The sequence below is a fragment of the Saimiri boliviensis genome, chromosome Y, assembly GCF_048565385.1.
Source record: "Saimiri boliviensis isolate mSaiBol1 chromosome Y, mSaiBol1.pri, whole genome shotgun sequence".
In the NCBI taxonomy this organism is placed as follows: domain Eukaryota; kingdom Metazoa; phylum Chordata; class Mammalia; order Primates; family Cebidae; genus Saimiri; species Saimiri boliviensis.
Window position 1 is genome coordinate 21,014,416 of NC_133471.1, and position 24,304 is coordinate 21,038,719.

General features: G+C 44.1%; 1 protein-coding gene across 1 annotated transcript in view; it reads right to left on the minus strand.

The window, feature by feature from the left end:
- The window catches only part of PRKX (protein kinase cAMP-dependent X-linked catalytic subunit), a 122,950-nt gene that overhangs the window by 52,761 nt on the left and 45,885 nt on the right, over window positions 1–24,304 (minus strand). The window contains exon 3 of the mRNA XM_074392377.1: window positions 6,760–7,023. Coding sequence (XP_074248478.1) covers window positions 6,760–7,023 — 264 coding nt within the window. The remainder of the gene's footprint in view (window positions 1–6,759; window positions 7,024–24,304) is intronic.

The window sequence follows — 24,304 nt, forward strand, 5'->3', positions numbered from 1 at the left end:
TTGCTTTAAATATATAAGCAAGTTTTAAAACATTAATTGTAACTGTAATACAGATAATTTAGTGTGTAAATATATTAGTTAGAAGTTTTAAAAGTATCATACAGTTTTCCTGTAAACTAAACATTAAAATAAAGCACAAGTTTCCCTTAAAGCACTAAGCTGTTCTTTTACAAAAATTATAAAAAGTTTCTTAGCACAGGCACAATGACTAAAATTTCCAGTACATCAGCACCAGCCAAAAAACTTCATCCTGATCAAAAACTTAAACTCAAGCCAGCCTAAAAAAAAAACCCTACAAAATAACACAAGCCCTAAACCTCACCTAAAAAAATGTAAAAATGAAAATTTTTAAAAAATTGCAAAAGGTTAAGCAAATCCTGCTGAATATTTATTTTTTATTCTTTGACTTTGCCTGCTACTTTTTTTTTTTTTTTTTTTTTTTTTCTTAAGACAGAGTCTTGCCAGGCTGGAGCGCAGTGGCTTCATCTTGGCTCACTTCAACCTCCATCCACTTCCCAGGTTTAAGAGATTCTCCTGCCTCTGCTTCCCAAGCAGCTGGGATTTCAGGCATGTGCAACCACACCCACCTAATTTTTGTATTTTTAGTAGAGACGAGGTTTCACCATGTTGGCCAGGATAGTCTCTGTCTCTTTACCTCTTTCTCCTTCTGCCTCAGGCTCCCAAAGTGCTGGATTACCGGTGTGAGCCATCCCCTGCCCCCAGGACTTAAACTCATCTTCTAACCTACTTTCCCTGCCCCATAACTTAAGCTAACACCCCCTTCACAGCTTCTAACAACACAACTGCCTAACTAAAAAAAATTAATTGCTTAACTAAAAGTAAAGTTCCACCTTAATGGCTACAATAAACTGAAAGGCCAAGGAACATTAGATGTCAGACACAAAAAATTCATATTAACACTTATACTCTCAGCCATAGTCATCCTGACAACTGACAGCATCGCATGACATCTATTACTAAGTTAGAACAAACAGATGCCTTTATAAATAATCTGGCCAAAAATATTAAAAGGTATGCAAAATTGTCTCTCCTGGTTAAAGCCCCATTCCTAAAAGTCGCTCCTTAACTAAAACAAAATGTTGCTAGTTGTACTCATAATTGTCTTGTTATTTGTTAATCCTAAAATGCAAAACCAAAATAAAAAGCAAAAACCACATCACCTAACAAATGCAACGACCACTCTTCCTAACAAACAAATGGCCTAATGCATCAGTAGCTGGCAAACAACAAAGCCTAATTTTAATAAAAAAAAACAGGAAAAGAAAAGATTGCAATGAGCCGAGATGGTATCACTGAGCTTCAACGTGGGCAAAAAGAGCAAAACTCCACCTCAAAAAAAAAAAAAAAAAAGAATTTATGAATATACCATGCACTGCCAAGAGGGGGCAGCATGGATGCTGTAAACCAGTATTTTTAAAACGCCTGCATCTTTCCTCTTCTATGTAAAATGCACCTAATTTCTATGTGGCTTATTTTTGAAAATGTAATAGAAGAAATTCTCCAGGGGAAAATCAGATGGAATTTAAATGCATCATAAGGAAAGCCCTTTTCTAAAAGCCACCAAAGAGTCATTTAGTGTGAAACTGCCCCCACATCAAGTTTCTCAAAAATGCAGATGGTTCTACAATGTGAGGAGCCTAATAGTGTAATTATCACCTTACTGAACCGCACCACATCAAAGAATACGAAAATAGAAGATGCTTTTCTAGGCTTGCCTGACCAAGACAGAAGCCACTAGCCATGTGTGATCCTGCGTATCAGAAATATCACTCTTGTTGTATTCTACCTTAATTACTTTATTCCAATTGAAAAACTGACATTTAGTATAGTTACCAAAATCTGAATATTTTTCAGTAACTTGGATGTGTAAATGTACTTTTTATGACTGTCGGTCTTATGAATGTAAATTTAAAAATCCATTGGGAACTAAGCCATGATGACAGGAGGCATAAGAATGACATAATGGACTTCAGGGACTTGGGGATAAGGGTAGGTGGAGAAAGAAGTTTAAAAGACTACACACTAGGGCCAGTTCCAGTGGCCACACCTGTAATTCCAACACTTTGGGAGAGCAAATCAGGCAGATCACCTGAGGTCAGGAGGTTGCAACATGCCTGGGTAACATGTTGAAACCCCATCTCTACTAAAATTAGTCAGACATGGTGGTGCATGCCTATAATCCCACTACTTGGGAGGCTGAAGCAGAAGAATTGCTTGAACCTGGAAGGCGAAGGTTGCAGTTAGCTGAAATGGCACCACTGCATTCTAGCCAGGGAAACAGCAAAACTGTGTCTCAAAAAAAAAAAAAAAAAAAAAAAAAAAGACTACAGTCTGTTCAGCCGATGGGTACACCAAAATCTCAGATATCACCACTAAAGAACTTTCCCATGCAACCAAACACCACCTGTTTCACAAAATGTATTAAAATAAAGTAAAATCAGGCAACAAACAGAATGGTAAAAAATTTTTGCAATCTACCCATCTGACAAAGGGCTAATATTCAGAATCTACAAAGAACTAAAACAGATTTGCAAGAAAAAAAACAAACAACCCCATTCAAAAGTGGGCAAAGGATATGAACAGACACTTCTCAAAAGAAGACATATATGAGGCCAACAAACATATGAAAAAATGCTCATCATCATTGGTCATTAGAGAAATGCAAATCAAAACTATATTGAGATACTATTTCATGCCAGCTAGAATGGCCATCATTAAGAAATCTGGAGACAACAGATGCTGGAGAGGATGTGGAGAAATAGGAACACTTTTACACTGTTGCTGGGAGTGTAAATTAGTTCAGCCGTTGTGAAAGACAGTGTGGCAGTTCCTCAAAGACCTAGAAATAGAAATTCCATTTGACCCAGCAATCCCATGACTGGGCATATATCCAAAGGATTATAAATCATTCTATTATAGACACATGCACACGTATGTTCATTGTGGTGCTGTTTACAATAGCAAAGACCTGGAACCAACCCAAATGCCCATCGATGATAGACTGGACAGGGAAAATGTGGCACATACACACCATGGAATACTATGTAGCCATAACAAACGATGGCTTCATGTCCTTTGTAGGGACATGAATGAACCTGGAAACCATCATTCTCAGCAAACTGACACAAGAGCAGAAAATCAAACACCGCATGTTCTCACTCATAGGCAGGTGCTGAACAATGAGAACGCACGGACACAAGGAGGGGAGCACCACACATTGGGGTCTGTCCCCGGGAAATAGGGGAGGTACAGTGGGGGTTGGGGAGTCATGGATAGATAGCATGAGGAGAAATGCCAGATATAGGTGATGGGGAGGAAGGCAGCAAACCACATTACCACGTATGTATCTATGCAACAATCTTGCATGTTCTTCACATGTACCCCAGAACGTAAAATGCAATAAAAAAATAAAATAAAACCAGAAGAAAAAAGAAAGATGAGACTTTCATGATTGGACTGGTGGCTTCATAAGAAGGGGAAGAGAGAGACATGATTTCCTCCTTTTGGTTCTTATGAGTGTGAATTCTCAGGAGATCTGGTTGTTTAAAAGTCTGTATGCTTTCTCCCTCTATGCTTTCTCTCTCCCACTCCATTCAGCCATGTGGGATATGCCTACTTCCTCTTTACCTTCTGCCATGATTCTAAGTTTCCTGAGGCCTCCCTAGCCATGATTCCTGCAGAGCCTGTGGACCCATAAGCCAATTAAATCTGTTTTCATAAATTACCAAGTCTCATATGTGTCTTCATAACAGTGTGAGAACAGACCAATACACATTTGTACCCCAAAAGCTACAGAAATTTAAAAAATACATTTAAAAAATATGGTCCATCAATATCACAGAATGTTACTTGGCCCTGAAAAGGAACAAGACACTGACACAGCTACAATGTGGGAAGAAGAAAAACATAATGATGCATTCCACACTGGGGATATGCCATGTTTTGAAAAACCATGCTCAGTGAAAGAAGCTGGACACCAAAGGTTACTAATTGTATGAGTCACTTTACATGTAATGCTAGAACAGGCAAATCTACAAAGACAGAAATGATACTGATGGTTGCCTGGGGCTGGAGGCAATGAGGAAACAGAAGTTAATAACAAAATAATATGGCTTTTCTTTTTGAAGTGATGAAAATGACTTTAGCAATGGTTGCAGATATCCAGGAATCTACATTTAATTGCACATGTTACAGTAGTGAATTTGTGGTATTTGAATAATCTCACAGTAAAGTTATTTTTTTAAAAAGGACATGAAATAGTGGGAGGGGAAGGGTGGAGATTTGAAAGAGAAGTCCCATGAGGTGAATGCACAGGTAACCACAGTGGCAACCAGGTAACAGAGCATGTATCTGGCTGAGCAGCATGTCCATGCCCAGAAGACAGACAGATGCTCCCATAAAGCTGAAGATGCCAACACTTCAGATCATTCGCTTGGTTCAGCCCCTTCCTGAAGCTAATGCTTGTCTGTGGTCTATGTCTTCTTCTTCCTTAAAGAATATTCAGAAAATTACATAGCCCACAGGACCCACATAGAAATTGGATGTACTAGTAGATACTCCTGTCCTTTTGGACAGTTTGTCTTAATATTTCATCTTACTCAAGTCAAAGTTTCATTTGGTTTCCAAAGGGTAACTTTTTCTCCTCAATGGAGTATGTGTATATGTGTAAGGAAATAAATCTATATGTAATTTTTACAGGCTGAAATGTGTCCCCTTAAGCCTTATGTGTTGAAGTCTTAACCCCCAGAACTTCAGAATATGACCATGAACCACAGCCTCCATGATGGTGACAAGATAAAGGTTTGTTCTTCAAAATGACCAGTCTGTGCTTTTTTGTCATGACAACCTGAGTAAATGAATCCAATCACGGATATACATACAATTATAAACTTAATGTGTGTGCTCCCCCGAAACCAAATTTCCTCTGCTAAAATTTTGAAACCGTCACCCTCAAACTGATAGGATTAGAAGGTGGGACTTTTGGAAGGTGATGAAGTCAGGAGGGTGGCACTTCATGAGCGGCACTACTGCCATTTATAAAAGGGACCCTAGAGTTCCATCATACCTTCTAGCCTCTGTATGTAAGGACAAAAAGAGAAGGCACCGTCTTTGAACCAGGAAGTCCTCATTAGACACTGAATCCACCATACCTTGATCCTGGACTTCCAGCCTGCAGAACTGTAGGCGATAAATACTTAGGCTGCGTGGTTTCTGAGAAATTCTTAGTGTAGACCTCACTGGATAAGATAACATGTGATGGTTCATTTCATGTGTTTGTGGGGTGTGTGGTGCACAGATGCTCGTTCAAACATTGTTTCTGTGTGTGTCTGTGAGTGTGTTTCCAGAAAATAAACAAATATAATATCATACATATGATATAGTATTAAATATGTATACTATATGTTATATAATAATATATATACCTACACATATACATATTAAATGTACACTATAAATTGCAATAATAGTATCCATTTATAATACTGTATCATAGTATCATATATACTATATAATACATAGTATATATAGTATAATTTATACCTAGTATATGTACATATATGATAGCATATATGATTGTATGTGTATATATGTATACTGTACATTTCATATATATCATATATTATATATTCCATTATATATTGTTTATTATAATACTGTATGCTGTATATTATATTTAATATATAATATAGTGTATATAGAATATACAGAGTGTAGTGTATATACTATATATGTATACTGTATATATGTAATGTATATAGAAATATATATACTATATATACTATATTATGTATTAAATACAATATACAGTATACATATATGTGTATGTAAAATACAGTACACCATGTTATATAAAATATAGTGTTAGATACAGTTCTATTTACTACACATATATAATGGGAATATATATATATATATATAGAAAGAGATAGATAAAATACAGTATACCATGTTATATAAAATATAGTGTTAGATACAGTTCTATTTACTACACATATATAATGGGAATATATATATATATATAGAAAGAGATATCAGAAAAAAGAAAATGCATGTATGTGTGGAATATTTAATTTTTGTTGGATTTGTGTTTTTTCTTTTTTTGAGACAGGTTTTTTGCTCCTTTACTTAGGCTGGAGTGTGTGATGAAGGCTCACTGCACCCTCAACTTCCTGGGTTCAAATGATCTTCCAACCTCAGCCTCCCAAGTAGCTGGGAGTAGAGGTATGTAACACCATGGGCAACCTTTTTCTATTTTTAATTTTTAGGTAGAGGCGGGGTCTCACTATGTTGTCCAGACTGGTCTCAAACTCCTGGGCTGAAGTGATTGTCCCACCTCAGCGTCCCAAAGTGCTGAGCGACGGCACCCGGCCTTTCATTTTCAGAGATAGTGCATGCTAATCAGTGCAGACCTATTTCATACTCGGGGCAACTCAAACTTGCATATCATTTATTTCCTCATCATTTCGGATCAGCAACGGAAGTGTGTCGTTCCGGTTTCCTCCACAGTGGGGGTGAGGGAGAGTGACCTGGTATTCACCGGCGCCTTGCCAGCAATCACAGCCCACCTAGAGACAGGGGTGGGTGACACCCGGCTCTCTCAGCCCTGCTCGCCGGTGTCCCCACACGTGGGAGTGAAACTCTGGTTCCCGAGCTTTCCCTGCCTGCCCTGCCGCCAGTCCCATGACCTCTGTCCTTGCCAAGCGGCGCAGATCCCCCCGCAGTCCGCGTTCCTCCTACCTGTCTACCAGCTTCTTGGCGAAGCCGAAGTCCGTGAGCTTGATGTGGCCATCCCTGTCCAGCAGGATATTCTCCGGCTTCAAATCCCTGTAGACGATCTCCTTGGAGTGCAGGTACTCGATGGCACAGATGATCTCCGCTGAGTAGAAGAGCCCCGCGCTGCTGGAGAAGCGGCCCCGGTTGCGCAGGTAGCTGAAGAGCTCGCCGCCCGGCACGTACTCCATGAGCATGTAGAGGAAGCGCTCGTCATGCCACGTCCAGAACCTGTGGGGACGGCACACGCTCAGGGCCCCGCCAGGCCAGGGCAGCGCGCACCACTCTGCCTGGGGGTCAGCACACGCTCGGGGCCCCGCCAGGGCGGGGCAGGGGGAACGCTGTGAGGTACATGTTGGGATGCAGATACACCTACACACCAACATGTGTGTACAGACAGAGTAATAGCTCCCGACACATGTCAAGACATGGAGCACACAGATAGCGGCACACGGGTAAAGGCAGATGGTAACATACAGGTATACGCAGGTGTCACAATGCACACATATATTGGCATCTATAGACTTTAGAATATGGATACAGATCAATGTTACAAATTAAGTTTAGATACATGATATTTATATGCATAGATATTACAGTGTGGATGTACATGAATGCCATGGTATGAGTCTAGATAGATGTTAATATACACATAAAGATGCTATGTGTATAATATACACATATAATATTCTCATAGAATACGAATGTAGACAGATGTTACCATAAAGGTATAGAGAGATGTTAGAATATGTATGTAGCTAGATGTAGATTGGTGTTGCTCTATGTTGTGTACACAGATATTAGAATATAGGTGTAAGTATATGCAATAGATGGTAAGCTGTACATACAAATGTTAGGCTATGCATGTGTATAGCTGTCACTCTATGGGTATAGATAGTTACTAAGTTCTGCATGTAGCCAGATGGTAATCCATCAGCACAGGTAGATGCTAAGACACGTGTACATGTTAAGATAGGTGTATTATCAGGTATTAGGATAAGCATATAGATGGATATTAAAATATAAATTACATAGATGTTACATAGATGTTGTCTTAGTCCATTCTGGCTACTATCACAAAAATACCATATACTAGGGAGCCTGACAAACAGGAAACACGTATTCCTCTCACTTCTGGAGGCTGAAGTCCAAGGTCAGGGTGCGTGCTGATTAAGTGCGTGGCAAGGGCGCATTCCTGAGGGAAGGGGGGCCCTCACCGTGTCCTCCTATGGACCAGGGGATCAAGCTCCCTCAGCCCCTTCACCGAGGGCACTAGTCTCATTCGCCAGCTTCACCCTCACGATCTCATCGCTTCCCCCAAGGCTCCACCTTTTAATTCCATAGCTTTGGGGGTTACTGTCTCAATATATGAATTTGGAAGGGACACATTCAGACAACAGATGTTACAGTATGTGCATCCTGGGAAATGGATAAAGGTCTCATTGTCTTGGAATGAATGAAGAGTCAATATCATGGTCTCGCAATAAACCAGCTAACAGAGTTCTATGTGAGGAACTATGTCCTCCCATATTCATATGCAGAAGTCCAAACCCTCAGGATCTCAGAATGTGACTGCATTTGGAGACGGGGCATATAAAGAGGTAAGGTAAAATGTGGTCACTAGAATGGGCCCTAGTGAGACAGGACTGGAGTCCTTCTGAGAGGAGGAGAGGAGGGCACAGACACACACAGCAGGACAACTACGTGAGAACACAGGAAGGCAGCATCTACAGGCCACGGACAGAGGCCTCAGGAGACCCTGGCCCTGTCAATATGTTCTTCTCAGAAATGTAGCCTCAAGAATTCTAAAAAAGATAAGTCAATGTTGTTTAACCCACCCAGTCTATGCTGTTACGGCAGCCCTAACTAGCTAACCTACAACACAAACATAAGAGATCACACCCGATTCAGTAACCTGGAACTATCACTAAGCTCTGGAATTAACAATAAACTAGCAGACTGCATCCCAAACCTGCTGGGAAAAGGCAGCCCTTTTAAAATGCCCCAAATGAGGTATTGATTAATAGAAGAAAACACAGCGATGAGACTGAGGAAGATGGAGGGGCAGGGAGGAAAGAAGGAACTGAAGATATTGAGATGTTTAATGTGTACATCTCAGCACAAGTTATCAGTACAGTTTGGAGAGATACGCATTGATGATGAGAACATTTTCACCTAAAGATGTGAGGGAAAATGAGGCAAGATTTGGAACTAAGGGCTTTGGATTTTTTGTTTGCTTGGGGATGTCTGTTTTTGAAACATGTTCTTATTCTGTGTGCCAGGTGGGAGTTCAGTGGTACAAGCATGGCTCAGGCAGCCAGGCTCAAGCAATTCTCCCACCTAAGCCTCCCAAGTAGCTGGGACTACAGGTGTGTGCTATCATGCCTGGTTCATCATCATCATCATTATCATTATTATTATTATTTATAAAGATCATGTCTCATCGTGTTGCCAAGGCTGTACTTGAACTCCAGGGCTCAACTGATTCTCCCACCTTGTCCTCCCAAAGTCCTGGGATTACAGATATTAGAGACTGTGCCTAACCCAGGCTTTGTTTTTGGAGAGGACCTAGAAGATAACAGCATGCCTGTTTCCATGAGCACATGACCTTTCACCAGTAGAATGCACCCAGAAGAATCAGAAGCATAAAGGACAACCTTAACCATGACCAGGACACATATTGTTGTTTCATCTGATCATGACACTATCATGATGCTATAGATGCCTTGCAAGCTCCTTCTAATGACCTACACCCCATTGGTGAGCAAAGAAAACAAAACAATGCCTAGGAAACCCTCCCTGAGAACGGAGAAGGTTGCTAAAGGTAGACTAGATGGCCATGTCTACTAGCACTGGCCATTCCACAAAATAATGTAGAATGAAGGCAAAACACATGGAAGACAGCTTGCAATGACAGAGAGATTAATGCTAGGAAAAAAGCATAGGCTGGGCAGAGCGGCTGAATGCCTGTCATCCCAATGACAGGAGGATCACTTGAGGCCAGGTGTTCAAAAGCAAAATAAGCAACATACCAAGATCTCGTCTCTAAATAAAAGAATCAGCGAGAAATAGTGGTGTTCCAGCAATTTGGGAGGCTGAAGTGGGAAGATCACTTGAGCCTAGAAATTGGAGGCTACAGTAAGCTGTGATCACACCACTGCACTCCATACTGCTGCACTCCAACCTGGGCAAGAAAGTGAGACCCAGTCTCTAAAAGAAAAAAAAAAAAATAGAAAAGATGAAACCATGAATTTTAACATTTATTTGACTAACCACAATATTGATATGTATTAGCAAAATATGGGCCTCAAAAGGCTTTTACCTAGTGCACTTTTAAATTTGCAGATTCTGCAATGATGCTGGAGTTGGGGGACTAATACAGGAATGAATGTCTTCTTCACTCTACCCTGCTGCTTGATTCCTGCCCCTCAGCAGCTCTGTGGCTGAAAGGAGCTCAGGAAGCTAGAGTTAGACATTTCTTTTTTATTTTTTTCTCTCAGTTACTGAAGGCTGTGCATCTGTGTTCTACCTCTACACTCACTTCTTACAGCTCAGTAAATTCAAAATGTGTGGTCTGGAGGCATAAAGGGAAGAAAGGAGAGTATATGAGGAGGGAGAAGTATTTTCTTGGACTTGTTTTTTTTTGTTTTTGTTTTTGTTTTTGTTTTGTTTTGTTTTGTTTTGTTTTTTAACAGAGTCTGACTCTTTTGCCCATGCTTGTAGCGCAATGGTGTGATATCAGCTAACTGCATCCTCTATTTCTGAAGTTCAATTGATTCTCCTGCCTTGGCCTCCCAAGTAGCTGGAATTACAGGTGCCCGCCACCACACTTGACTAAGTGTGTGTATGTAATGGTATGTAATGGTTGTTTTCTAGAACAATATATTGGAATTTTAAAGACCTACCACATACTCACATTCTTTCCATTTCATAGCTGACATCTTGAGTCCTTTTCTCCTAGCTAAATGCCCTACTTTTCTGCTTTGCTCCATTAATTGTTAGGCAAGAGTGTTCCTCTCAGTAATATTTCATGATTACGTACATGGTGTCTCAAATGCATGACAATCAAACTGTGCTTGGTGGATGAGCTCAGAAGACAACCATGATTTCACTGTTCTGGTGGGGAAATATTTTCCAAGGTCCAAATGCTATTTTACCACTGAACTTTTACAGTAAACTTCTGTGTCAGCTTGTGACAAGGAAGAAGGAAAGTTTAGCTACAACTAACTAGCCAGGTTGTAATATTGAAAATCTGAGGTAACACTGAGGTCTTGAAAGTACCATAAATGGTCAAAGCAAGAGCAAGACTAACATCTACAACTGTTAATTTGGTTAAAGAGAATATACACAGCTCTATTTCCCTATGGCTCAAATATGCAAGAAAAAGATGTATGCCTGCCTACACACACACACTGACACACACACACACAATTTCTCTCTCTCTCTCTTCTCTCTGCCTTCCCCACCAAATAGTTTGCAACACACTCTTTGAGTATATTCTGTACCCTCCCCCATCTACCCCACTCTAGGCTAATTTGATAATTAAAGAACAATGCATTACCTTGACACATGTAGCAACAGCTCACCCTACAGTAGCATCAGAGATAATTAACCATGGTGGGATATTAGAAGGATCTGGGGAGTTAGAAGCAAGGGATGACAGAAGTTCCAGGATTAAGGACGTATGTCGAATATGCAAGCCCCTGACAGTACGAAGATCTCTTTCTGTCACCAGCCTTGCTGGGGAAGCTGCAATTTCAACCATGGGTAGAATGATCTGTAGTGGAAGAGAGTTAGGGCTTTGTATCAAATGAGAAGAGGAGGGAAAGGAAGAGGAGGGGAGGGGAGAAGAGAAGAGTTAGGCAGAAGAGAAGAGGTAGGGAAGAGAGAAGAGGTGGAGAGGAGAGAAAAGATGGGGAGGAGAGAAGAGGTTAGGAAAAGAGAAGAGGTAGCAAGGAAAGAAGAGGTGGGAAAAGAAGGAAGCAGAGGAGGGGAGAAAAAGCTACTGGGAAGTTTAAGGTTGGATGATTATACACTTGTTCCACAAGTGTCTCAATAAAATCAACATCAATAAACCACAAGGCTTACCAAAGTCACCAAACCAGTGTATATGAAGGGAACACATCATTTTTACCTGTACACTAATGTGGGATCACCCATGAGCATCTTTACCAAGTAACAGTTAACAAAGAGAGGTAGGAAGTAAAAACATATTTCTATAAGAAAAACAAAAATCTATAAAACTGGGATTCCCTTGCCTTTCCCCAAAACAGTAAGATTCAGTAAATATTGTAAGAAAAAAAAGTTCTCTGATACATCCTTTCTTCAAATCTTTATGTAGTCCCAGGTACTTGAGAGGCCGAGGAGGGAGGATAGCCTGAGCCCAGGAGTTCAAGGCTGTAGTGAGCTATGACTGAACCTCTGCTCTCCAGCCTGGGTGACAGGGCAAGAACTATATGGGAAAAAAAGAAAATTTAGCTTACATGGACAAAATTTGTACAGAACTGGATAATACTAAAAGCAAGGAACAAAGCATGCAAAGAGATAGTGACTTTACTGTCTCCAAAAAACATTTACGAAACTGAAGTCATCATCTGCAGGGATTGTGGGCTGGATGATAGAATGGAGTCTAGTGACCACAGATGATTTCAAATCTAGTTTAGAAAATAAGAAGCCAATGCATTGGTTCAATGTATCCAGTTAACTGCAGGACTCTGCCCCAGCAGCAAGTCTACAAAAGTTCAGAAGCAATAAAAGACAAGAGAGTTTCTCACTGTGCTTTGAGAAGCATGGTCAAGATCTAGCCCTCACCATGCATACCAGCCTCAGGAATCGATGAATTCATCAACACATTAACCTGTAACTCACCAGCCACGTTCTTATTGGTTTCCACGTGTTCTGGACAAGGGCCCCTAATGTGCCAAGCAATGTCCTGTGTAGATGATACCAGGAAGGGCAGATCTTGTGACTGCCATGAGCTTTGCATGCTTGATGGGGAACAGACATTACCCACTCACTTGGAAGTATGGCTGGAGGGGGTCGTGCAAGAGCAGGTAGAAGGTGGGGACAGGGAGGCAGGGGGCATCTCTGTCCCCAGAGGTGAAGACCAAAGGAAGACTGGGGAGGCACTTAAATAAGGCTGGAGGCCAGATGCCGTGGCTCACATCTGTAATTCTGACACTTTGGGGTACGGCAGATAGCCTGAGTCCAGGAGCTCAAGACCAGCCTAGGCAACAAAGCAACACCATGTCTCTACAAAAAAATTAAAAATTAAAAATTAAAAAACTTAAAATTACGTGGGCATGTTCGTCTACTATACTCCCAGCTACTTGAGAGAGTGAGATAGGAAAATCACTTGTGCCCAAGAGTTCAAGATCAGCCTGGGCAACACGGCAGGACCCTTAAAATTTAAAAATTAGCCAGACTTGGTGTTGCAGGCTTGCAGTTCCAGCTACATGGGAGGCTGAGGTGGCAGGATTACTTGAGCCCAGGAGAATGAGGCTGCAGTGAACTATGATGGAACTACTGTACTCCAGCCTGGGCAACAGAGAAAGACCCTGTCTTTTAAAGCCTCCTGAATAGCTATGACTACAGGCATGCAACACCATACCTGGTTATTTCTTTGAGGTTTTTGTGGAGACAGGATCTCCCTATATTGCCCAGGCTGGTTTAAAACTCTGAGGCTCAGGCAATCCTCCTGCCTGGATCTTTCAAAGTGCTTGTATTATAGGCGTGGGCCACCATACCTGTTTTGTTGTTGTTGTTGTTGTTTTTTGTTTGTTTGTTTTTTTGAGTTTTTTAATGATAGCCATTCCAGAGTTGGGAACAATGGCACACACCCTGTTATCCCCAACACTTTGGGAGTCCAAGGCAGGCAGATCCAGAGTTCAAGACCAGCCTGACCAACATGGTGAAACCTGCTTCTACTAAAAATACAAAAATTAGCTGGGCATGGTAGCAGAAGCCTGTAATACCAGCTACTCAGGAGTCTGAGGCAGGAGAATCATTTGAACGTGGGAGGTGGTGGTTGCCGTGAGCCCAGATTGTGCCACTGCACTCCAGCCTAGATGACAGAACAAGACTCCATTTGAAAAGAAAAATATAATAATAATAACAGCCATTCCAATAGATAACTAGATAAAGAAAATTATGCATATAAAAGCCACAGAAAGTATAGTATATATCAACACTGCCATTAAAAATAAAATCATGTCTTTTGCAAAGACAGGGATGAAACCAGAAACCACTACCCTAAGTAAAATAACTGAGACATAGAAAGTGAAAAACTGCATAGTCTTGCTCAAAAATGAAAGGTCAACAGTGGGTCCACATAGACATAAAAATGGAAATAATAGACAATGGGGACTCCCAAAAGGGGAAGACTGGGAAGGGATTGAGGACTGCGAAATTACCTATTCGGTACAATGTTCACTATTCAGGTAAGGGGTACACTACAAGCCCAAAGCTCACCATGACCCAAACCTGCACAATATCACTGCTTGTATAAAAATCAACAACAACAAAAATAATACAAATTCTTCTACACAAAATACGTCAGAGGGATCTCCAAGAAAACAAGAGGCAGGCTGGGTGCAGTGGTTCCTGCCTGTAATCCCAGCGCTTTGGGAGGCCAGTAGGAGCAGATCACAAGGTCAGCACTTTTGAGACTGGCCTGGCCAATATGATGAAACCCCATCTCTACTAAAAATACAAAAAAACTAGCAGGGTGTGGTGGCTCACACCTGTAGTACCAGCTACTCTACAGCCTGAGTCAGGAGAATCACTTGAACCCAAGAGGCAGAGGTTGCAGGGAGTGAAGACTGTACGACTGCACTGCATCCTGGGTGACAGAGGGAGATTCCATCTCAAAAAAGATGGATAGAAAAAGAAAACAAGAGACAAAAATGGTGCATATTCTAGTGACATGATGCGAAAAGTGGAAGGGGCAGGTGTGAGTGTGTGCATGCATATATGTGTGCATGCAAGTGTGTGTACATGTGCACTTCTGTGTGCATGTGTGTGTGAGGGGATTTTTAGACACAGAGTACAGCGGGATACAGTTGTAATGGCTGTGAATTACAGTACTTGGCATTGAGGGACAGTGAGTGGAAGAAAGGAAAACTTGAGTCAAGCCTCAAAAAAAATGTACACAACTAAAACACTGTATAGGCACCCTACACCCATGGGAAAGGCATCTAATTATAATACTAAAAATGTATTCAAGAGGCTAGGCACACTGGCTCATGCCTGTAATCCCAGCATTTTGGGAGACCCAGGCAGGTAGATCACCTGAGGTCAGAATTCCAGATCAGCCTGGTTAACAAGGCGAACACATATTTACTAAAATCACAAAAATAGCCAGGCATGGTGGTACACACCATGTAATCCCAATGACTCAGGATGCTGAGGTGGGAGAATCACATGAACTTGGCAAGCAGAGGTTGCGGTAAGACAAGATCACACCACTGCACTCCAACCTGGATGACAGAGCGAGACTCCATCTCAAAAAAATAAATAAATTAATTAATTAAAACAATGTTTTCAAGCAGCTGAAAGCAGGCACTGGAACAGATGCTTCCAAACTGTGTTCATAGCAGCGTTATTCACTACAGCCAAGAGGTGGAAGGCACCCCAGTGTCCACAGATGAAGGAATGGACACACACACACGCTGTGTCCTCTCCACGATGGAATATGACTCAGGCTTAGAAAGGAAGGAAATCCCTTTCTACAGCATGGTGGAATCTGAAGGACATTTCAGAAAGTGGAAGAGTCTCACAAAAGCACAAATGCTATATGACTCGACCTATATAGGGTTCCTAGAATCACCAAATTCATAGACGCAGAGAGTACAAGGGAGGTTGCCAGGCGGGGCTGGAGGGAGGGGCATAGGGCGATGCTGTTTCATGAGGATGGTTTTAGTCGGGGAAGAAGAAAAGGAATTCTGGAGAAAGATGGGGATGACGGCCACATAGAAACATGAATGTGTTCCAGGCCACTAAACTGTGCTATATATATATATATATATATATATATATATTTTTTTTTTTTTTTCCAGACAGTCTTACTCTGTTGCATCACCCAGGATAGAGTGCAGTGGCATAATCTCAGCTCACTGCAACCTCTGCCTCCCAGGTTCAAGTGATCCTTCTGCTTCAGTCTCCTGAGTAGTGAACTGTATATTTTAAAAATGGTAAAAATGAGGCCAGACACAGAGGCTCATGTCTGTAATCTCAGCACTTTGAGAGGCCAAGGCAAGAGGATTGCCAGAGGTCAGGAGTTTGAGACCAGCCTGAACAACATAGCAAGACCCTGTCTCTACCAAAAACTTAAAAATTAGACAGGCATGGTAGTGCATACCTGTAGTCCCCAGCTACTTGGGAGGCTGAGGCAGGAGGATCACCTGAGCCCAGGAGGTTGAAGCTACAGTGAGCCATGACTGCACCAGTGCACTGCAGCATGGGCAACAGGGCAAGACCTCATTTCTTTAAAAAAAAAAAAAAGGTGGGGAAGAAAAATAGGAAAATCTTATGTGATATATGTATTTTTTCTTTTCTTTTTTTTTTTTTTTTGAGATGGAGTTTCGCTCTTGTTACCCAGGCTGGAGTGCCATGGCGTGATCTCAGCTCACCACAACCTCCGCCTGCTGGGTTCAGGCAATTCTCCTGCCTCAGTCTCCTGAGTAGCTGGGATTACAGGCACGCACCACCATGCCCAGCTAATTTTTTGTATTTTTAGTAGAGACGGGGTTTCACTATGTTGACTGGGATGGTCTCGATCTCTTGACCTAGTGATCCACCTGCCTTGGCCTCCCAAAGTGCTGGGATTACAGGCTTGAGCCACCGGGCCCGGCCCAATATATGTTAACAAAATAAAAGAAAATCTTAAAGAATGTATTCCAGCACAGAGAGCCATCTATGAATCCATGAACAGGAGGTAAAGTCAACATGAAGAAAGAGTATATGTCCTCAACAATGACTGAGGCAAGGGAAGTTTCCATGTCCGCTCCAGTGACCTCAGCTGAGCTGCTCCGTCCTCTTAGCTGAAAGCAGCGCTTTCCATCTAGAAGCTGATCTGCTGTCTTTTATTTGCAGATTCTGCGGGGATGGCTTCTCCTCTAAGGAGCTTTTCTTTTCTCTTTTGTTTTTGTTTTTATGAACAGGCAAATCAGCTTCACTAATTTGGAGACGCCTGACTTAGAAGGTGGTCCTTCCTTCAGAGGCTGCCATAAAGCTGGGCTCTTGCCACGAGAAGAAAATGAGCCGTCAGCATCTTGTCTCCTCCAGGATCACACTACGCCATGCAAGGCTCCAGAACAGTCCTACTTTCCAACCTGTGCCCTCCACAACTGGGCCTTAAGCCAAAGTGACCCACCCTGTGGCTTCCTTCCTCCAAGGACCCTGCCTCAGGATCTCTTCTGAGACTGTTGCCTGCAGACGCTTTGCCCTCAAAGGTTCTCAAATTGGAGTGCACTCTCTCTGCTTGGATTTCCTCACTGTTCAGCAGCCCAAATGCATGGCTGGGCCAGACCTGCCTCTTGCCCCAGTCCCCATGGCGGCCTCCTACACACCTGAGCCCTGCCTCACCCGAACCCTGATTTGAGTTCTTCCCCCTTGTCCCTCCTGTCCCTGTAGTGACCCATGGCTTCCATGTCATTCCCTGTCTAGAATGCTTTTCCACTATGTAAGGCCAGTTGCCTCGCAAGAGGTGAATGGACACCCACCCCTCTCCCTGCCTGATAACTACGTCATCACGTCAAAGTCATTATGTGACCTCGCTGCATGAGTTCCCCACACTCACCTCTGCATACCCTACCCAAGCCCACACTAGCACCAAACTGTACACTGAACCCCAGCCTGCCTTTGAAAAACACCATCAAAAACTGTTAAAGAAGCCACACCAAACCCTGCCCATTAGCCCCTGGCCAGCCCACTTACCCAGAGTCCTGCCCACCTACCAATGACAGCTCGCTCCATGGACAGCCTGTTTGCCAACAGTCAATAACACTGCCTTCACTTTGTTTCTCAAAAGCCAATCAATTGCCTCCCCTCCCCATAAAACCTCAGGCCCTAAACAGCTGGGCATGACTTCTCTGGCCCCTTTCCCGGACCATAGAACCTTGTCCAGTAGCTGAATAAATTGGCTTTTACTTTTCTTATTCCAGCCTCATTTCTTCATTTAACTCAGCAGCAGACCTTACATTTGGTGCTGGAAACCTGGGAGGAGTTGTAAGCCCCCTCCGGGTGAAACAGACTCCTCTCAAAGCTGGACCAGGGAGCGGCTCTGCCACAAGGTAAGACTTCTGTTGCCCACAACTCCTCCCGCTGCTTGCCTCCTGGACTCCCTCCTCGTAAATGCAGCTGTGTCAGGGACTCTTTCTCATCTCTTGCGGGCCCGGGGCCCCAGCCTTGTCTCGAGGACCTCAGCATAGAGGAGATGTCCCTACACTCTTGTCTTCTCCCTGTGAGGGGTTTCTCAGGGTCAGGATTCTGAGGGAGATGTCCCCACGTTCCTGAACCCTCTCATATCCTCCAGTGTTCGGTGGCACGGCCCGGGACGCTGAGCCACTCTTCCAATCATCTCCACAGCAGCCAAGGTTTGGGTAATCAGAAGCCTTGTTTACAAACCCCGGCCCTGCCCAGGAGCAGGACCAAACCCCCTGCTTACAATTTCAAACTAGCCTTTTGGCATACAAGCTCCCATATGTGAAGTAACTGTACTTTCGGTTTCTCTTCCTAACCCTGGAACGAGTGAGTGAGTGACTGAGTTTATGTGTAGTCTCATGGTCTAATGGCTACAGGGCTTGTGTGGGCCTCAACCTGCGGTTCCACGGGGACATCATAAGGCATAACGGTGATTCACCTCCGGACTGAAAGTTCTGAGGTGACCAGGCCTGGCGGTTATATGGGTACACCTTAGGCAAGATGCCCTAAAACATCCCTTCAGGGATGTGGCCGGGAAGGCATCAGACTGGTCTCCCATCTTGAGGGCAGCCATCCTTTGTCCATCAATCCTATATGTGGTTCTGTCTTTTTTGTAAATTTGCCAGTTTTGTTAGACTCTTGTTAGGTGATATACAGTGGGTTAGGCCTACTTCCCTTGAAGTAAAAAATATTCTACAGTGGGTAAGAAACCACTATCTGCAGGAAACATTTACTGAATTTATGCCCCTAAAGGAAACTGTATTCTCTTTCCTTTTCCTCCTCTTCTGCTACTGAGGCCTCACTTCCTCTAACTCTGCCATGTGGCAAATAGCCATAGCCTTGTTGCTTTTATTCTCTTTCTTATAATTGTTGTACCCTGTATGTTCTCTCAGGCACCCCTCTGGCCACTCCCTCTGGGACAGTAGTATTTCTGCCTGTGTTAGATATAATATCTTTTTAGAATCCTTCCTCAGCCCTAATTACCCCAAAACAGAGAGTAAAATATGGGTAATCAGAAGTCCTGCATAAATCCCAGGTCACCATTGAAATGTCTAGTCCAAAATTTACCCAAACTGGGCCTTTACATGAAAAAAAGGAAAAGCTGCTCTTCCTCTCTACCACGGCCTGGCCACAGCACTCTCTAAACAACCAATCTAAGTGGCCTCCAGAGGACACACTTGACTTCAATGCCCTAACAGTTTTAAATAACTTTTGCCCAAAAAAAAAAAAAATGGCAAGTGGTAGGAGGTCCCCTATGTCCAGGCCTTTTACTATCTGCCCTCTGTTCTTGTTCCTCCATCCAGGTCCTGTTAGCCAAAACCCCACCTTTGCCCTCAGCCCTGCCCGGCTCTGCACTCTCTGAAAACCCGGAAGATCTGTCCTGCTCTGCCCACTTTACCAACGCCCCCTTATACGGGGCCTCAAGTCCCTCCTCCCTCTTCTCCTCTCCTCCCCAAAGCCCTAATATAACTTCCCCTGTCAGTGCTCACATCCGCTCTCACAACCCCTGCACTCTCTGCCCTTTACGTGAGGTAGCCAGGGCCGAGGGAGTTGTACAAGTGCATGTTCTGTTTTCTCTCTCTGACTTATCTGCTATTGAGAAGCGCCTAGGGTCTTTCTCCACTAACCCAACTGCCTACACCAAAGAGTTCTGCTATCTTACCCAGGCACATAACATAACCTTGCATAACAACAAGTATGTAATCCTATCCTCCACACTCCCCCCAAATAAGTGCGACCACATCCTTAGGGTGGACCGGGTGCACACTAATCAGGTGCATCTCACAGACAATCAGATGCCAGTAGGTACAGTGATGGTCCCCAAGGCCAATCCTCATTAAAATTATCAAACTGATCAAAATAGCTGCTGCCACTGCCAAAACCAAATGCTACAGTGCTTCCTAGCGTGCATGCAAAGCACAGCTCAAAAAGTAGTCAATTATAACAAGCTAAGGGAAATAACTCAGGAACCTAATAAAAACTCAGCTGCCTTCCTTAACCAATGATCTAATGCTATAATCCTTCATACCCAACTGGATCCAGTCTCCTTAGCAGGGGCTATAGTCCTAGCCACCCACTTCATCTCCCAGTCAGTTGCTGATACAAGGAGGCAACTTTAAAAAGCTGAGGACGGCCCCCCAAACTCCCATACGGGACCTGGTAAACATGGCATTTAAAGTTTTTAATGGCCAAAAGGAAAAGGCTAATGCCACCCAACAGGCCCATCTACAGCAGAAGGTAAGCCTCTAAACCCAAGCTCTTGTAGCCACCCTGAGGCTGGCAGCCCACCAAACATCCGGTAGAGGGGGTCCATCGAAACCCTCCCAAAATTCTTCAAAGGCCCCGCCCAGGCCCTGTTTCAAATGTGGCCAAGAGGGACATTAGACACAGCAGTGCTCATGTCCTCACCCACCTCCCAGGCCCTGCCCAAGCTTCAAACAGGCTGAACATTAGAAGGTTCACTATCTGTCGGACTACAGTCTCACCCCCCCAACCTCTATGTGAAGGGCAAGCCAGTCTGCAGGATGCAATCCCTTTGCCTAAACTTATCAGCCTTCTAGAGAACTGACACAGTCCGGACTTGAGTACTCCCATCACCCTCACCGAGCCTAGGGTAATGCTACAGGTAGCAGGTAAGTCCATTTCCTTCTCAGTAAATATGGGGGCTACCTACTCTGTATTGCCTTCCTACTCAGGACCTAGCATACCTTCCCAGGTTTCAGTCATGGGGATTAACAGAAAGCCTTCCTGTCCTAATCAAACCCATCCTTTAGCTTCTGTCCTCGAGGGACACTCCTTTTCCCACTCATTTTTAATCACACCCTTGTGCCCAGTCCCCCTTTTTAGACAAGACATTCTTCAAACAATGGGGACCACTCTCCAACTCACTGGCACCCACACTCAAGCCCATCATCCGCCCACCTCCTACTGCCACTCCTAACAGATGCCATGCGCTGTCTTAACTCCTTGCCGCAACCCCCATAATCAATGGTACACAAATCTCCAACCTTTTACAGACCTATCATTGTTCAGGGAAGTTGCAGTCATACACTGTCAAGAACACTGGGCCCAGCATAACGCTGTCTCCCAGGGCAATGCGCGGGCAGATACAGCAGCAAGATCTTTAACTAACGACAAGTTAAACCCTACCCCTGTTCTCTTCCTTACCACGGGAACACAGCCTGTATACTCACCATCAGAGAAACAGGTCCTCATACTAAAAGAGGAAACAGAATCTAATCAGGGCTGGATCTTCCTAAATAACAGAATTGCCCCTCCCCGGGAACAGGCCCCTAAAATTATTGCTAAAATCCACCAATCTTTACATAAAAGACCTAAGGTGTAACACTGTTTTGTATAGTCCCTCTTTTTCTCACCAGGTCCGCAACAAACAACTGGGCAGGTACACAAGGCATATGTTACTTTAAGGTCTTGCCTCAGGAGGCGTAAAGCCACAGTTTCCTACTCACCAAATGTGTGGCAACGTACTGGCCCAAGACTGGCAAATTAACTTCACTCATATGCCCACTCACAAAAAGCTCCGCTACCTCCTAACTTTTGTAGATATCTTTTCAGGTTAGACTGAAGCCCTCCCCATTTCCCAGGAAATGGCAAACATGGTGGCCTCGCTCTTTCCTCAAGAAATCATCCCTTGCTTCGGCCTACCTGCCACCATCCAGTCAGACAATGGTCCAGCATTTACGGCCCAAGTAGTCCAGCTACTCACCAAGTCCCTCAACATCTCCTGGAAAGTACACATCACTTACCATCCTCAGTCGTCAGGTAAAGTTAAACAGGCCCATGGCAGCCTCAAGGACCACTTGGCCAAACTTACCATCGAGGTAAAACTCTCTTGGTCCACACTCCTACCTCTTGCTCTAGCCCAGGTCCGAGCCACCCCATGGTGGCCAACAGGTCTCAGTCCCTTTGAGTTGCTGTACAGCTGGACTTTCCTGGTTTCTCACAATCTCCCTGTAAAACCATCCCCACTGGCTTCCCACCTTCCCTTCCTCTCTCTTCTCAGCCACCTGCTTAGGGAGCGTGTGGACAGCACCCTCCCTGTTGTTTCAGGACCAGAAGACCCCCCCACCCAGCGATGCCTCTCCAACCAGGCAACAGCGTTCTCCAAGAGCTCAAACCAGGATCTTTGCAGCCCAAAAATCCTGGACTAATGGCCCCACCACCAGGACCCATTATCTTGCACACGCAAACTGCCAAGCAGGCGGCTGTCAGAATACTGTCTCCATCCTCATCCCACACGGTAAAAGCACCGAACTCGGTCGCAGTCATGGGTTTCCCTTTCAGCATGGGCTGTGTTTTCTATATGACCAAACCAAGGACTACTGTCACTGGTTGAACACCACCAAGAGGGGGTGCCCATATAGCTTTTTTTTTTTTTTTTTTGAGACGGAGTTTCGCTCTTGTTACCCAGGCTGGAGTGCAATGGCGCAATCTCGGCTCACCGCAACCTCCGCCTCCTGGGTTCAGGCAATTCTCCTGCCTCAGCCTCCAGAGTAGCTGGGATTACAGGCGTGCACCACCATGCCCAGCTAATTTTTTGTATTTTTAGTAGAGGTGGGGTTTCACCATGTTGACCAGGATGGTCTCGATCTCTTGACCTTGTGATCCACCCGCCTCGGCCTCCCAAAGTGCTGGGATTATAGGCTTGAGACACTGCGCCCGGCCCCAGCTCTTGTGTTATTCACAAGCCACAGCCTTCAAGCCGTCCCAATCACAGGCTTACTTGCTTCAGCAGTGGTTCCTTGGCCCTCAATATTCGCAACCCCTGGCACAGCTGTTGGAATGCAGGAGTGTCCGGAAAAGTCTATACAGATTATACCTGGCACCACCTTAACGGGTATCCCCTTGTTCAAAGTGCACTCTCAAAATCTCTCTCTCTCTGCTATGGGACAGCCAGCACCTCCAGCCCCAGCTGCAATACGGTGGTAAAAGTAAAATCCTCCCATTACGCACCTCCAGGAGGATACTTTTGGGGTAATGGGACCCTAAGCAAGGTTACTAATACCTCCTTTCTCTTCCCTTGTGTGCCTGTCACTTTGGTCCCACAGCTAAAAGTTTACAGTCAAGACGAGCTCCTGTTATTCAACACACCCTCCTGTAATCACTGAGGCAAATAAGCTGTCTTCCTCCAATAGTATTTAGCCTCTCCTTAGCATCCTCTCTAGCAGCAGCTGCAATAGGAAGCAGAGCAAGGGGCTACAATGTCATTTCAGCCGCTCAACTGGAAGACAAGCTCCAAAAGGGCATTGAAGCATCAGCCACCTCTCTGGCCTCCCTCCAGTGACAAATCATGTCCCTGGCCCAGGTAACTCTCCAAAACCGACAGGGCCTTGACCTACTAACAGCAGAAAAAGGAGGTACCTGTCTGTTTCTTCATGAACAGTGCTGCTACTATATTAATGAAACAGGCCTTTTAGAAGAGAACATCAACACTCTCTATCACCTCCAAGAAGACCTCCAAAAGAAACAGAATGCACCAGCTTCATCTCTCAACTGGTGGCAATCTCCCATACTTACCTGACTAACCCTGATCATCACTCCCATTATCGTAATTTGTCTTCTACTAATGCTAGCCCTTTTTCTTCTTTTTACAGGCTTGCATGAGGGAAATTTCCAGGGTGGCCATGAATCAGATGCTACTTCACCCCTAAGTCCAACTCCCAACCAACACACTAGCCAACTGACCTTCCCACTCCGCCCCTGTCCAGCAGGAAGTAGCCAGAAAGAAGCGGCGTTATATATCATCAAAAGAGGTTGGAATGTAAGGCCGGTTGCCTCGCCAGGAGCTGAATGGACACACCCACCCCTCTTCATGCCTGATAACTACATCATCATCTCAAACTCATTATCTGGCCTCGCTACATGGCTTCCCCACACCCACCTCTGCATACCATACCCAAGTCCACACTAGCACCAAACTATACACTCAACCCCAGCCTGCCATTGAAAAACCCTGCCAAAAAATGTTAAAGAAGCCACACCAAACCCTGCCCAATAGCCCCTGGCTGGCCGACTTACCCAGAGTCCCACCCATCTACAAATGCCAGCTCATTCCATGCACATCCTGTTT